The following is a 14,638-nucleotide window of genomic DNA, read 5'->3' on the forward strand; positions in this document are numbered from 1 at the left end:
CAAGGGGTTGCCTATTTCTGGACAGCCCTTTTTTTTTTTAACTGAAAAAGTTTCCTATATAAAAGACACATACCTTCTATCCAGGATGTCATCTCTGGCAGAATAAGGAAAGGCTGTGGCCAATCAGACATAACAAGGTCACGAGACTAACATGAGACACAGCACTGACATCGTAGGAACAGCATTCGTTTAGGATGTATGTGTTTTATTTTATATGGGATACTTTAGCAGTGATGAAGTGGTTGTCTAATATACCAGATTTGTCATAGTGGTTCAGGCTGTTTGGTAAATCTGGTGCAGCACAGAAGAAGGCCTTGCAAGAAGTTAAGGATGGATGTGAGGGTAGAGTATTGGAGGAGAAGCCACAGAGAATGAAGTTGCAAAAGCTTAGGTTGCATTTTAGGGCTAGTTTATGCTTTTTGTTGCCTCAAAGTTGAATAAACAGCTAATTTAAGATATTTTTTGAGCTATATACAAAAAAGTAATAAGTTCTGGAACATGTTGGCTGAAAGATAAAATACAATTGTGAGACTGAGGAAAGTGTGGAGCCATTAACTGTGATGACAGTTCTGTTTGGACGACTTGAGCAGGTAGAGAGAACTGTGATTAATTCAGTTTTCTTCTTGCTGCGTTTTAGAATGGGAAGAATATTGGGAGATGTCTAACACTTTGAAAATCTAAATAACAGCGACATTACATCAGGACCATTTGAGATCGTTCAGCATAAAATGAGTATTAGGGTATGTTCACACGTTCCTGATTTCCATCCTTTTTTTTTCAGGACTGTTTTTTAAAAAACTGCAGCTCTTGGCAGAAAACGCAGGTCCTTTTTTTGGTCCTTTTTTTATGCGTTTTTTTATGCGTTTTTTGATCCTTTTTTTGATCCTTTTTTTATGCAGTTTTCTATGCAGAGTCTGTGTGTTTTCTAGGAAGTTTTTTAGGGTTAAAATGGCTGAAAATACCCTAACCCTACCCCTAACCCTACCCCTAACCCTAACCCTACCCCTAACCCTATTCTAACCTTAGTGGAAAAAAAAAAAATTCTTAATTTTTTTTTATTGTTCCTACCTATGGGGGTGACAAAGGGGGGGGGGGTTGTCATTTACTATTTTTTTTTATTTTGATCACTGAGATAGATTATATCTCAGTGATCAAAATGCACTTTGGAACGAATCTGCCGGCCGGCAGATTCGGCGGGCGCACTGAGCATGCGCCCGCCATTTTGCAAGATGGCGGCGCCCAGGGAGAAGACGGCCGGACGGACACTGGGACGCCGGGTAAGTATAAGGGGGGGAGATTAGGGCACGGGTGCGGCATTGGAGCACTGGGGGGGGGCATCGGAGCACGGGGCGGTGGGATTGGAGCACGGGGGGCGGGATCGGAGCACGGGGGGGCAGCCACACTCCGCCCACGCACTTCCACCCGCTTCCCCGCACTTCCTGCTGCAGCGGTTCTGCACCACAAACCGCAGTAAAACCCGCAGATATTTTTTTCATCTGTGGGTTTTACTGCGGGTTTGACCTCACAATGGAGGTCAATGGGTGCAGAACCGCTGCGGCTCCGAAAAAAGAAGTGACATGGTACTTCTTTTTTCCCGCAGCTATTCAGCGCGGCTTTTTTTTTTTTTTTCCGCATTGTGGGCACAGCAGTTCCTGTTTTCCATAGGGTACAATGTAATGTACCCTGCATGGAAAACAGCTGCGGACCTGCAGCGGGAAAATCGCGGCAATTCCGCATGAAAAAAAGGATCGTGTGAACATGGCCTTACAATTCATGTATTATGAGCTGCCCTAGGCCAAATGTATAGAGAGTAAGAGCATGCATCCCAGTAATGAGCAAGAGGGATGCTAATAGAGAGAACTATAAAAGAAGGTTGTGTGTAGGTGAGAGAATTAAAATTTATGGTTATTGAGATATAAGAAGATACAGGAGAGAGCAAAGATTGTGATGTTAAAGAACAACAGGATTTAAAATCCATGTAAAACGACAGCACTTATGTTCATCAGATACCTTTATTCATAGTTCATTTATTAATCCAACAGTTGCATACTGTGGTACATCAGCTCACTCAGCTGTACACAAAGGTAGGCATGGGCACTGTCTCTTTAAGTCTTTCGCTGGTTTATTATACATGTGGCATAAACCATGGAGAAGTAAAAATAAACAATGCCCTTTGGGCAAAACAGGAAAACAAAGCAATGTGCTCACACAAAGCACAGTCCTTGTAGTAGTGAGGATCTGCCCACTTCAGGTTAGCCAAACACACGGTTCATTTTAGCATGAACATCTATTTGGAGTTACCCTCTCCAGACACTCTGAAATCTGAATAACTCAGAAGACCGACTATTTAAACCCCAGACCACACCTTGGGCTGGAGATAAGCTGGACAACCTTCCACCCTCTCCATGGTTGTCCACAAAAACCCAGGCCTTAAAATGGTCGATTAACCCCTTTCAACACTTAGTGTGCTGGAGCAAACATATGGGTTTCAAATAACTGAAGCTAATGGCCTCAGTGAAATGTTTTCCCCTCCAGCACTTTGCCAGTGACTTTGTCACAATATATATACTTATGTCCAGTAAATTGTTACAAAATACTTGAAAAACAAACAGAACCCTTGAAAGCATCAGTGTCCTCCTGGACCTTTGGATTCGAAATCCAACTAAACTTAGTTATCAACGTCATATAGTAGAAATTAAGATGGGCTCTACTCACAAAGACAAGACAAATACATTAGGATAGTGACGGTATTCACTTGTATGTTGTACAATATCTGAGAGAGTTCAAATGTAACATATCCAAAAGTAGATTAGCATTCACCGTAAAGTATGATAAAACACCTCTTTATTTTCTTTGCATGGTTGAGAAGTATATAAAAAGAATAATATTCAGCAGGTCAATAGTTTATGGCCGTTTAATGTACAAATCACATTTTCAAGGTAGATAGGGAAAAGGCAACACTACCTTTTTAAATCCCTCCTGCTCTTTTGTTACATCTAAATTCAATAAAAACAAGTAGTTTAACCCCTTCCCGACATAAGGCATACTGTTCCATCATATTTCAGGTTCCTGACTTTGATACAGGCTTGCAAGCCGAGCCCACATCTTTCCCGGCAGATGATAGCTGAATTATTCAGTCATCATCTGCATTTAACATGCACCAGCCCCCATAGGCATGCCCATCTTCTGAAGACCCCTGTCTCTGTCATTACGATATTCCTGTGAAGGCCAGCCTGTACCTGGCGTTCATTGGAGACACTGATTTCTGCTATACACAGCAGTGCTGTAGGACTGCTGTGTATAGTATAAGCATATGCTAAGGGGATTAAGAAATACAGGAAAAAAAGTGAAATTTTTTTTTTAAAGATGTGAAAAAAAAGGATAAAAGTTCAAAAGGAGGATCATAAAGCTAAAGCGATTTAAAAAGACCCACATATTTTGTATTGGTGCATTCATAAAAGTCCGATCTATCAAAATATATAATAAATTATTACGGCTGATAAACGGCATAACGAGTAATAGAAATAAAAAAAGCCAGAATTACATTTTTTTACCACCGCAACATTGTAATAAAGTGCAATAAGAGGCGATCAAAGCATCATATCTACCCCAGAATGGTATCAGCGAGAAAGTTAGCTCAGGGTGCAAAAAGTAAGCCATCATACAGCCCCATATCCCCCAAAAATTGAAAATGTTACAGTTCTTGGAAAAATGGTGAGGCTATGTGCACACGTCAGGTTTTTTTTCCTGACAAAATACGGAGAAATCTGCCAGAAAATCGCGTTTTTTTTCCGCGCGTTTTTCGCGCGGATTTTTTGCGGATTTTTTGCGTTTTTTTTTTTTTTTCCTGAATGCATGAAATCCGCAGAAAATCCGCAAAAAGAATGAGCATGGCCATTCTTTTTGCGGATTGCGTTTTTTTTGCGGAAAAAAACGCATACATCTGCACAAAAAATGCGGAATGCATTCTAAATGATAGGATGCATAATTTGAGCGTTTTTTATGCGGATTTATAGCGTTTTTATCGGGAAAATCCGCAAAAAAAACGCGAAAAATCCGGACGTGTGCACATACCCTAACACAGGCAAAATTGTATTTATTTAATTTATTTTTTACAAATTTCCAACCTTTTTTTCACCACTTAATTAAAAAAAAACTGTACATCTTTGATATCTGAGTACTGATACTGACTTGCAGAAATATTGCACATTTTTTTTTAAAAATGTGGGATTGCTCTTTTTTTGCAATATTGATGCACTTGGATTTTTTTTCCCTCTCTCAAGTACATCACATGATACAATTAATGGCGTCATTCAAAAGTACAATTTGTCCCTCAAAAAACAAGCCCTCGTTCAGCTATGTGAATGGAAAAATAATGTTATGGTTCTTGGAAAAAGGGGAGCAAACAAGCTAAAACGATAAAACGGAAATTGGCTGCAGGGTGAAGGGGTTAATTACATTACTTAAAAACCACATAACCATATGAAAGGTAATATTGTAAGAATGATGAGAATTAATTTTGGTCAATAACTCATATAAATTCACATCACAATAATTGTTTATGCCTGTCTCCACCAGAAACTGGAACATAAATACATTGTATACCAGAAAATGTGAGACATGATGAATCTCCATTTTGTTTTTCCTTAAGGATTAGTTTAGGCGTGCTTAAACACCAGTTTTAACAGTTCTGTCCTAAGGAAACTTTGGATTAGGATATGAACTAAACAGAGTTATCAAGTGTGTTCTAAGCAGAAGACAGGTCTAAAAGGAGTGAGGGTTAATGTGTAACTTGGTAGTTAACAGATAGTTGGCTTTGACTTTGGGTCAGGTAGCATCAGTGGGATGGAAGGACTGAAAGCAAGATTTTATGTAGTAAAAAAATAAAAACTAGATAAAGGTAAAGCATGGTAGAGTGTCCATTTTCTTGGAGAAAAGTTTGGAAAAGCTGACAACAGTCAATAGCACGCAGCTTTGACAGAGTACTTGGCATTTCAGAGGAATAGCAAAGGTGTTGGTTCAGGTTTTTTAGTTTGTGTTTTTTTAATATAACAAAACTTTAGGAAAGTGAGAGGTCTAGTGACAACAGCCTGAAAACATATGCTGTGACTTAATGATCAATATTTTATGAAGTAGATGTATAAAAACTCGGTCAAAGAAAAACTGAGGCAATTGTCCATCAATCAATCGAAAAGTTTATTTCAATTTCCAGCAGAGGTGAGTGTTGACATCTAAGTGGGCTAGGCATCTATTCCAGTTTTCTTTGCACTAGTTTGTTTAGCATTTTTCCTTTGTTATTCCTAACACTTACTAACATTTTATTCAAATCATTTTTAATTATCTAATACAATTTTTTGCAGGTCTCATATATTAGTCCATGCTTGCTTTTTACTGTTGTTATAAAATAAGCAAGCGTGGTACACAGTATTGATGTTTAATTTGCAAATAGGTGTTACAATAACATAGACTCATGTCTCCCTTTTTTCATTTTACCAGATACTGGCGGCAGTGCCGTATGAATGGCGTGGTATCAATCTACTTATTTGTTCTAGCATGCGCATTGTGTTTATTCCACTTTTTATTATGTGTGTGTATCCAAGTGGAAAACCTACCTTCAGTCACCCTGCCTGGCCATGCATCTTTTCTCTGCTTATGGGCATCACAAATGGATATTTTGGCAGTGTTCCTATGATTCTTGCATCAGGGCTAGTTGTACCAGAGCAACGAGAGCTGGCAGGTATGATTTTGAGTTGTTATTCAATTATTATGCAATGTAAATTGATTAATATGAATATTTTATCATTATACTCCAAACAGCTATAATATTAAAACAACAGATGAAGTGAATAGCATTAACTAATTTGTAACAATGACACCTCTCAAGGGGTGGGGTATAATAGTCAATTGCTATTCCCGTGTGTTGTGTTCAGAGTTGACTTCCTTCTTGTTAAAGGGACTCTGTCACCTGAATTTGGCGGGACTGGTTTTGGGTCATATGGGCGGAGTGTTCAGGTGTTTGATTCACCCTTTCCTTACCTGCTGGCTGCATGCTGGCTGCAATATTGGATTTAAGTTCATTCTCTGTCCTCCATAGTACACACCTGCGCAAAGCAAGATTGCCTTGTGCAGGCATGTACTATGGAGGACAGAGAATGAACTTCAATCCAATATTGCAGCCAGCATGCAGCCAGCGGGTAAGGAAAGGGTGAATCAAACACCTGAAAACTCCGCCATATGACCCAAAACCAGTCCCGCCAAATTCAGGTGACAGGTTCCCTTTAAGTCCATGTGGACATGGTGGGATAAGATCTTGGTTAACCACGCACTTTGATGTACTTGTCCCTTCTTCATCAGGAGATGTTAGTTAGATTTCAAAAGATCATTTCTGATTTTTTATTTCAGTGCATAAAAGAGAACTTATACTGATTTTTTTCAAACAATCCTATATATCAGCTTCTTCAACTTTATACCTTGCTGTTCATAGATTGAAGTGCATGTGCAATGTGACAGGTTCCTTTTAAATGGACAGGCAGTACTCAAATTGCACAGTAAATAATTAAAGGGGTTGTCTGGGCTTTTTAATATGTTGTATGTGTTTATGTTTAATATACTCAATGTTAGAATTCTGCACCATTGCCTAGACACCACATTTTGGCATGTGCCTTTTCCTGTTCAGAGAATCGTCATAACGCCTCAACTGAAGTCATGCTCAGTCTCTGGCAGACCCTCTTCCCAGCTGCTCTGTGGGATATATTGAGGCCATCATACTGTGTAAGGGAACTGTGGTATCATCATACTATATATGGGGGCATTACATTGTGTAAAAGGGCTCTGGGGATCCTCATACTGTGTAGGGACAATCATGCTGTGTGTGGGGGGAATGTACTGTGGGGACATCATGCTCTGTGTGTGGAGATATAATGTGGAGACATCAGAATGTGTATGGAGGACACTGTGGGTGCATCATACTGTGTGTGGCTGCATTGTGGGGGCCTTGAAACGGGTACAACAATGTGTTTGAACACTAGTGGGCCTCACTAGGAGAATATTTCTGTGTGGGTACATATAAAGAACTGAGTTAGATTAGGTTACCGGCTTAGAGCAAAATAGAAACCTGTCAAATAACATATAGGAAATTCCATATATATGTGTGGCTACACTACTGGCATGAGGGAAGCATGTCTTAAATGCAGGCCTGCGCTATGGGATTTAATATATTTGTGCCTTTATTTTGTGGATGCCTCCTGGCTTCTCTGCAGGACTTCTCTGTTACTCCCATACTTCAAAACAATGATAAGGTGTGCACCTCTTTCCCTTTTTTTTTTTAAATAACGATTGTATGAGCTCCCTGCAATATTCTTTTCAATGCACAGTGACAGTGCACTCCGTCGCCTACTCTAATGAGAAGAGACGAGCTGGTAATAGAGTGCACCGTCAGTGGGGGGGAGGGTCTAGACTCTGCTCCCCTTGAACAAAGGAAATTTCGAATGGACAATCAAGGCTCAAGATCAAGAAAAACAAAACAAAAAAACGTGTACTTAGCAGATACTAGATAAAACTACATTTTTTTATTGTTCACTTTAAAATACTGAACACACTCACCATACAGACAGCCGTGCTTGGCTAAAACATGACCCTCACACTGTAAATATTCTAAATTTTCCCTGCCTGTGCAGCGGAGGTTGGCACCCTAAGATTATTCGAGATAGGCGCCCCCGCTCAACGGCGGCTGTCCCTCTTGCTCCTGTTCAGCCCCTAATAATAATGTGATACAGTTAAACTCCAATCTGGCAAGACAGGAAAAAATGAAAGGGACAGTGATTGCCTTTAAAGGTTAATCATCCATGGCAATCATTAAACAGTGTGAGGTAGAGTGAATAACAAACTTAATTAAAGTGCAAAAAAAGTGCATAGCACACAGACTCTGCTCCCCTTGCTTTTCATGGGCTCTTCTTACAGTTCACACTGAGAGTGAGCTCTTTTGCAGGCTCATCACTTCTCAGTAAACCAGGCGAGAGAGAATACTTTCAATGTATATTGAATAGAGTATTGCACAGTAACAAGGGCATACGTCAGAATAGACAACTGACACATGTTCAGCAGGGCAGGGAGTAGCCCAGCCCTCAAAACAAACTTTACTGATGATGCTTCATTTCAGGGTGGGGACAGAAACTGCGGCAGTGACCACAGCCTATGCCCCTGATGACATCTCGTTTGAGTATCGCAGCATGCACAGGGAATTCTCAAATGAAATGTCATCAGATTGCATGTGGTAAAAAAAAAATGCATAAAACAGAGAGGGAACATGTCGAGTTCACACTCAGTCCGAGCAGCCTTTGGAAGTGGAGAATCACCAGAAATAATACACAAGACACGTCTTGTATAGTGTATCACTGGGAAGTCTCTGAAGCACGCCTGCCTTCAAAGTGCTATCCCTTCTTTATATAGTTGTTTCAGTAGGTGTAGTGGTTATACAAGTTTTGCATGTTTAAACAGAGACAAAACAGGAAAGAAAGAAAAGAAAAGAAAACAGTTTCGTGGGCGGCAGTTTCACAACAAACAGTACAAAGGCAATTCCACAGACAGGAAAAACAGGATTTCATACTATAGCTAAAATGTCCTTGAATGGACAGGTCAATATCACAAATTCTTTTTTTTATTTTTGTTCATTGAGGTAATCTTTTTTGTTCTGCTCTTCACAATCCCCCCTTTGACATATTCCATTCAAAACCTTGTCGATCATTTTAGTCATTCTTTTTGTGATATTACAAAAAAAAACTTTATATTCTCGTATCCATTACACAAAATTTATTTGTGCATACCGAGATACCCTTGAGTACAACCTTGAACAATACATATATAATTACAATAACCATAACTGTATGTATTAGGCTTTGCATAATCCCGGTAACCCACCCACCGATCCCTCTGAACCAATTGGCCGGGTTGGTTGTTGGCCAGGTTGTCTGAACAATTAGGCCAAGCGAATATTTCTTCAGCTGACACGGGAACTGCTAGAAAAGGTATACTTGTGGCTGATACTGGTGAATGGGTACAGATCCAACAATCTGCCAGGGGTTGCGTATTATTTAACAAGTCATGCACTAATTTTCTATGATGTTGTACGAATCTATTGTTCAAAGGGGCTAGAGAATTCAGTCTTTCCCATGCCTCCGTTGAGGTTAACATTATTAACATCAATATCATGAGTCTTATACTGCTTTTTTGCAATGGCTTGCATTTATCCATGATGCCTTTCCTTCAAGCTTGACTGCTGTTGGAGTTGTTAACAGGACTTGGAAAGGTCCGTCAAATCTCGGTTCCAGAGTCTTTCTGGTGTGTCTTTTCACGTAGACTTGATCACCAGGTTCCAACTTGTGGCCTCCTTCGAGATTTTCTGGATCTGGAAGGGAAGCAAAAACTTGCGAATGCACTTTAGTTAAACGTTTTTGTAATTCTTGTACATAAGCAGTTAAAGTCTCAGTATTCAACATCAGTTGTTGTGGAAAATAACAACCCAAATTTGCTGCTCTACCAAAAAGAATCTCATGTGGTGACAGCTTAGCCTTCCCCCTTGGGGTGTTTCGGATGGAATACAGGGCAAGTGGTAGACACTCGGTCCAAGGCTTTCCTGTTTCTGCCATGGCCTTCTGGATTTTTAATTTTATTGTCCCATTTAATCTTTCCACTTTACCTGAACTCTGTGGATGATATGGAGTGTGAAACTGGTTTTCTACTCCCAACATTTTCATAACATTCTGGAATATTTCCCCAGTAAAATGGGTACCTCTATCTGACTCGATCACCTCAGGCATGCCGTAACGGGGTATCAGTTCATGTGCTATTTTAATGGCAGTAGTTTTTGCTGAGGCTCTACGAACTGGATAAGCCTCTGGCCACCCTGAGAACATGTCCACACACACAAGCACATATTCATATCCATTGTACCCAGGAAGTTGGATGTAGTCGATCTGGAGTCTTTGAAAGGGATACAGTGGTCTTACATGATGCTTGGTTGGGGTTTTAATGGCCTGACCTGGATTGTGTGCCAGGCATATAGCGCATGCAGCACACATGTTCCGAGCAAAATTACCAAAACCTGGAGCCAACCACCTTTCTTTTACCTTGAGCGTCATACCATTTGCCGACACATGCGTGGGTAGGTGGAGGTCACTTGCCACTGCGGGGTACCAGGCTCTGGGTAAACACAACAAAGTTCCTTTTTTCCATAATCCTTGCTGATCTTCTGCCCCTTTTTTCTGCCACTGCCCTCGTTCTTCGTCGTCTACCTGTTTCTGAGCTTCCTTCAATCTTTCCTCATCATCTTCAGAGCTATCTAGTGTGTGGGCATGATGTAAGGGTTTACGTGCTGCCTGTTTTGCTGCCTTATCGGCTTTATCGTTACCCCTGGCTTCCTCGGTGTCGAGTCTCACATGTGCAGCTACCTTTATCACCGCTATTTCTTTAGTTTCTTGTGCTGCCTCCAGAATCTGTCTAATGAGGGAGGCATGTTTAACAGGTTGGCCTGAAGCAGTCATATAACCTCTGGCTCTCCATAGTACAACAAAATAGAAACAAATGCCATGTGCATATCTAGAATCAGTGTATATGTTTGCTGTCTGATCTTTGGCTATTTTTAGAGCTTCAACTAATGCCGTAAGTTCTGCTTCTTGTGCAGACTGATTAGCAGGGAGAGGTTCTGCTTTCAGCACTTCATGCTGAGTTACTACCGCATAACCTGTATGAAATTGTCCATTCATATCTGCATATCTACTGCCATCTATGAAAAGTTCAAATGTAGCATTACAGAGTGGCTTGTCACGTACATTACATAAGCCCTGAGTCTCTTGTTCCATTAATTGTACACAATCATGCATTGACTTTGATGGGTCAAAGGAGTTGGAGAGTGCAGTTGCAGTTTCCTCAGGTATGGTACCCCCCTCAGACTCTAAAGGGAGCAAAGACGCGAGATTAAGAGTCTGAATCCTGGCAAAGGAAATGTTGGGCGGCAGTAGTAGGGAACATTGGAGACGGAGGTGTCTGGCCATTGAAATATGTTTTGGTTGGACCTTGTTAAGAATGCCATGTACATAATGAGTGGTCTGAACTAGAAGTGGGTGATCAAGAACAATCTCAGAAGCTTTATCTAATAACAGTGAAATTGCGGCTACTACTCTTACACAAGAAGGTGCGGCTCTAGCTACAGGGTCCAGATGAGCTGATATGTATGCCACAGGTTTCTGTTTGTTTCCATGTTTTTGTGTGAGCACCCCTGTAGCATGTGAGGATATCTCAGCTGCCATCAATTGAAAAGGTTTAGTGTAGTCTGGGAGTCCCAAAGCCGGAGCTGATACCAGTGCTGTTTTCAAAGAGGAAAATGACTGTTTAGCCTCTTCACTGAGTGAATATGGTGTGTTGGCAATACAGTCATATAAATGCTGCATGAGTTGACTTGCATGTATGATCCACTGTCTACAGTGTGAAACAATACCTAGGAAAGCACGCAGCTGTTTGTGATTCCTGGGTTCAAGCATGTTACGTATGGCTTCCGTACGTTGAGGTGTGAGGTGTCTGATGCCCTGTGATATGCAGTGACCTAAAAACACGACTGTTTGTTGACAAGCCTGGAGTTTCTGTCTATTTACTTTACAGCCTTCTTGCGCTAGGAAAATTAAGAAATTAACAGTTGAGGTAACTGCCGTCTGCTCATCAGGGCAACAAATAAGTAAGTCATCTACATACTGTAGAATGACTACTCCTGGTTCTGGGATGAAATTTTTTAGCACGGTCTGCATTGCTTCAGAGTACAAAGTTGGTGAGTGTACCATACCTTGTGGCAATCTTGTCCATGCTAATTGTTTACCCTTGAATGTAAAGGCAAACAAATGCCAACAGTTCTTATGTAGTGGCACAGAAAAAAATGCGTTTGATAAGTCAATTACCGTAAAATATGCAGCAGTGCTGGGAATTTGAGACAGTAAGGTATGAGGTACCACAGGGGTGACCAGTGCCAAAACCTTATTGATTTCCCGTAAGTCGTGCACCATGCGATATTTCACCATAGTTTCTTTGGAGGACACTTTCTTTTTAACAGGATATAAGGGTGTATTGGCGGGTGACCTGATTTCTACCAAAACACCTTGTAACACATAATCCTGAATTTGTTGAGAAATCGCCTGTTCTTGCTGGGCGCTGATGGGGTATTGCCTAAGCTGAGGTAATATGGTTCCCGGGGCAGTTTCTAACAGTATAGGAGCTACTGATAAAAATCCTACATCAGTGTCTCCTTTTGCCCATAGGCTGTCAGGAACCCGAGACAAGTCAATTTTTGCTTGTTGAGTGTAAATTTCGGGAAAATCCTCCATTGCCTGTATTCTAACATATGGTTCCAGAGTTTCTGCATCTTCAGGGATGGTCAGCATAACTGTGCCATCTTCTCTAAAATGGATGTTTGCATGCATTTTACTTAAGACATCAGTACCCAACAAGCAGGTAAGTGCACCTTTAGCAAATAAAAATTTGGATACAAAAGTTTTAGGGCCAAAGCTCACATTTAAAGGTTTTGTAAAGGGCAACGCCTGAATTTTTCCATCATACCCTTCTGCATATGTAACCTTTGAGGATATATTGTCAGGATATGGTAAAAAGTCCTGATTTAAAATGGAGGATGTTGCTCCCGTATCTATCAGAAAAGGTACATTTTTACCCTCAACTTCAACTTGTATTATTGGTCTTCTAGAAGGAAGAGAGACCTGCATAACTTTCAGTCATTCTGAGCTGTCTGTTTGATCAGGCACTGGGTTATTTATCCTATTTTTGGGTACAAAGGTTCCTGAATCTATATCTGCTTTTCTCTTCCTACATTCCCTTTGGAAATGTCCTGGCTTCTTACAGTAATGACAAGTAAACTTTTGATTAGCAGAGCCAGTATTAGCCTGTGCAATTCTTACTGGCTTAGAATTTTCTCTTAAGTCCATTTCTATCCCTACAGCTTTCTGTCTAGCCAGGTGTGGGTCTTCCAAGGTTCTCCAATCAGGGGTTGCGGCCTTAAGCTTTTCCTTCACTTTTGGAGACAATCCATCTATAAAGGTTTTTGTAACTAACCTCATCATTCCTGGAGCGGTTAGATCCATGCCTTCATCTCTGAAATTATTTTCTACACTTAGATAATATTCGTCTACTGATTGTCCAGATTTCTGAGCCACCACTCCCGTTGTTCCTCTCTGCCTCTGTCTCTCCCTCATGAAAACCATTAAGTGATCTACAAATTGTGTACCTGATTCTATCGTTTGTAAGGCACCATCTCCTGCTTGGGGCCTATGTACCTGTAGATTCGCTAATAGCTCCTGGAAGAGTCCAGGAGTCATTTTCATTCTACATAATTCTTCTCCATCTGCCCAAACTCCAGTTAGATTTGCACAATATATACAGCAAATTATGCAGACTCACGCTGGACACTGGGTGGGATCTGGTGCGTTATGCAAGAGAGACATGCCTTCAGCGGGGGACCAAGGGAAATATTGTCGAGTTTGGTGATATCTAGTTCCCATTACTCCGTCAGCACCAGGTTCCCTAAAGGGTCTTGGTACTACCCTAACAGGGGCAAGTACAGCGCCATGTCTAGGTGTACCACAGGCTAGGCAATCATTTCTCCAGTCTGGATTTTGTTGTCCACAGTGCGGACATACCCATCCTCCTGGTCCGGCTAAACTTTGAGGTGGTGTTTGGAGAAAAGATGGGGCATGTGGGTTAAGGTATGGGGGTGGGGTATTTTTAGATTCCACATTTTGTTTTTCTCCACAGCCTGTGGGTCTAATACACCACTTTTTACTCTGTTGATTATATGTCCATCCCTCATTTTCTGCTACCCTAGAGACATCAATCAATGCTTGGATCTGATCTATCCATTTCTTGTCTCTGATTATGCCTTTTTTCCTTTCCTGAATTCCTTCCCATAGTTTTCTACTAAAAGCTTCTGCCCTAGTAACTCCAAACTTACTAAAAATCTTTTTCAGCCCCTTAGTGGCATCTTCACCACTTCTCTCCTTTATGATAGTATAGATATCTAATTCTTCTGGTTCCGACTTTGTTTGCTTATTCCCCATTTTCTTATCCTGAGCTTTCTTGCCCTAGGTGGCGTTTGGGTATGAGAATACCTCGTTACCTTCTTCCTAAGGAGCTAGGATGTCTTTTTCTTGCCCTAGGTGGCGTTTGGGTATGAGAATACCTCGTTACCTTCTTCCTAAGGAGCTAGGATGTTTAAACTGTGTTGATGTAAGAAAATCCTGATTCCTACACCTATAGCAAACAACACAAATGCAACCAGACAGAAAAAGAAAAAGAACATACAACGTATCTTGTCCCAGGCTAATTTATCTGTCCTGGGCTTATACTATCACACACAACGTATTCTTGTCCCAGGCTAATTTATCTGTCCTGGGCTCATACTATCATACACTTATCCGTCACCAGGTTTTTGTCAAAGACAGGATCAGAGATTGAACATAGGCGCGGAGGTCTCCCCGAAAGGACGCAACCACGTTGCCCAGTGGGACAGTCACTTCTTCTGTTTCAACCCCCTGGGCGGCTTATAGGGCTATTCCCAACTTCCACACACCTTCTATTCACATTCACTCTC

The 14,638-nt window shown here is 41.0% G+C and overlaps 1 protein-coding gene across 1 annotated transcript in view; it reads left to right on the forward strand.

Moving 5' to 3' along the window:
• The window catches only part of SLC29A4 (solute carrier family 29 member 4), a 365,944-nt gene that overhangs the window by 339,487 nt on the left and 11,819 nt on the right, over positions 1-14,638 (forward strand). Inside the window, exon 10 of the mRNA XM_069733834.1 lies at positions 5,497-5,737. Coding sequence (XP_069589935.1) covers positions 5,497-5,737 — 241 coding nt within the window. The remainder of the gene's footprint in view (positions 1-5,496; positions 5,738-14,638) is intronic.

The sequence above is a fragment of the Ranitomeya imitator genome, chromosome 7, assembly GCF_032444005.1.
Source record: "Ranitomeya imitator isolate aRanImi1 chromosome 7, aRanImi1.pri, whole genome shotgun sequence".
In the NCBI taxonomy this organism is placed as follows: Eukaryota; Metazoa; Chordata; class Amphibia; order Anura; family Dendrobatidae; genus Ranitomeya; species Ranitomeya imitator.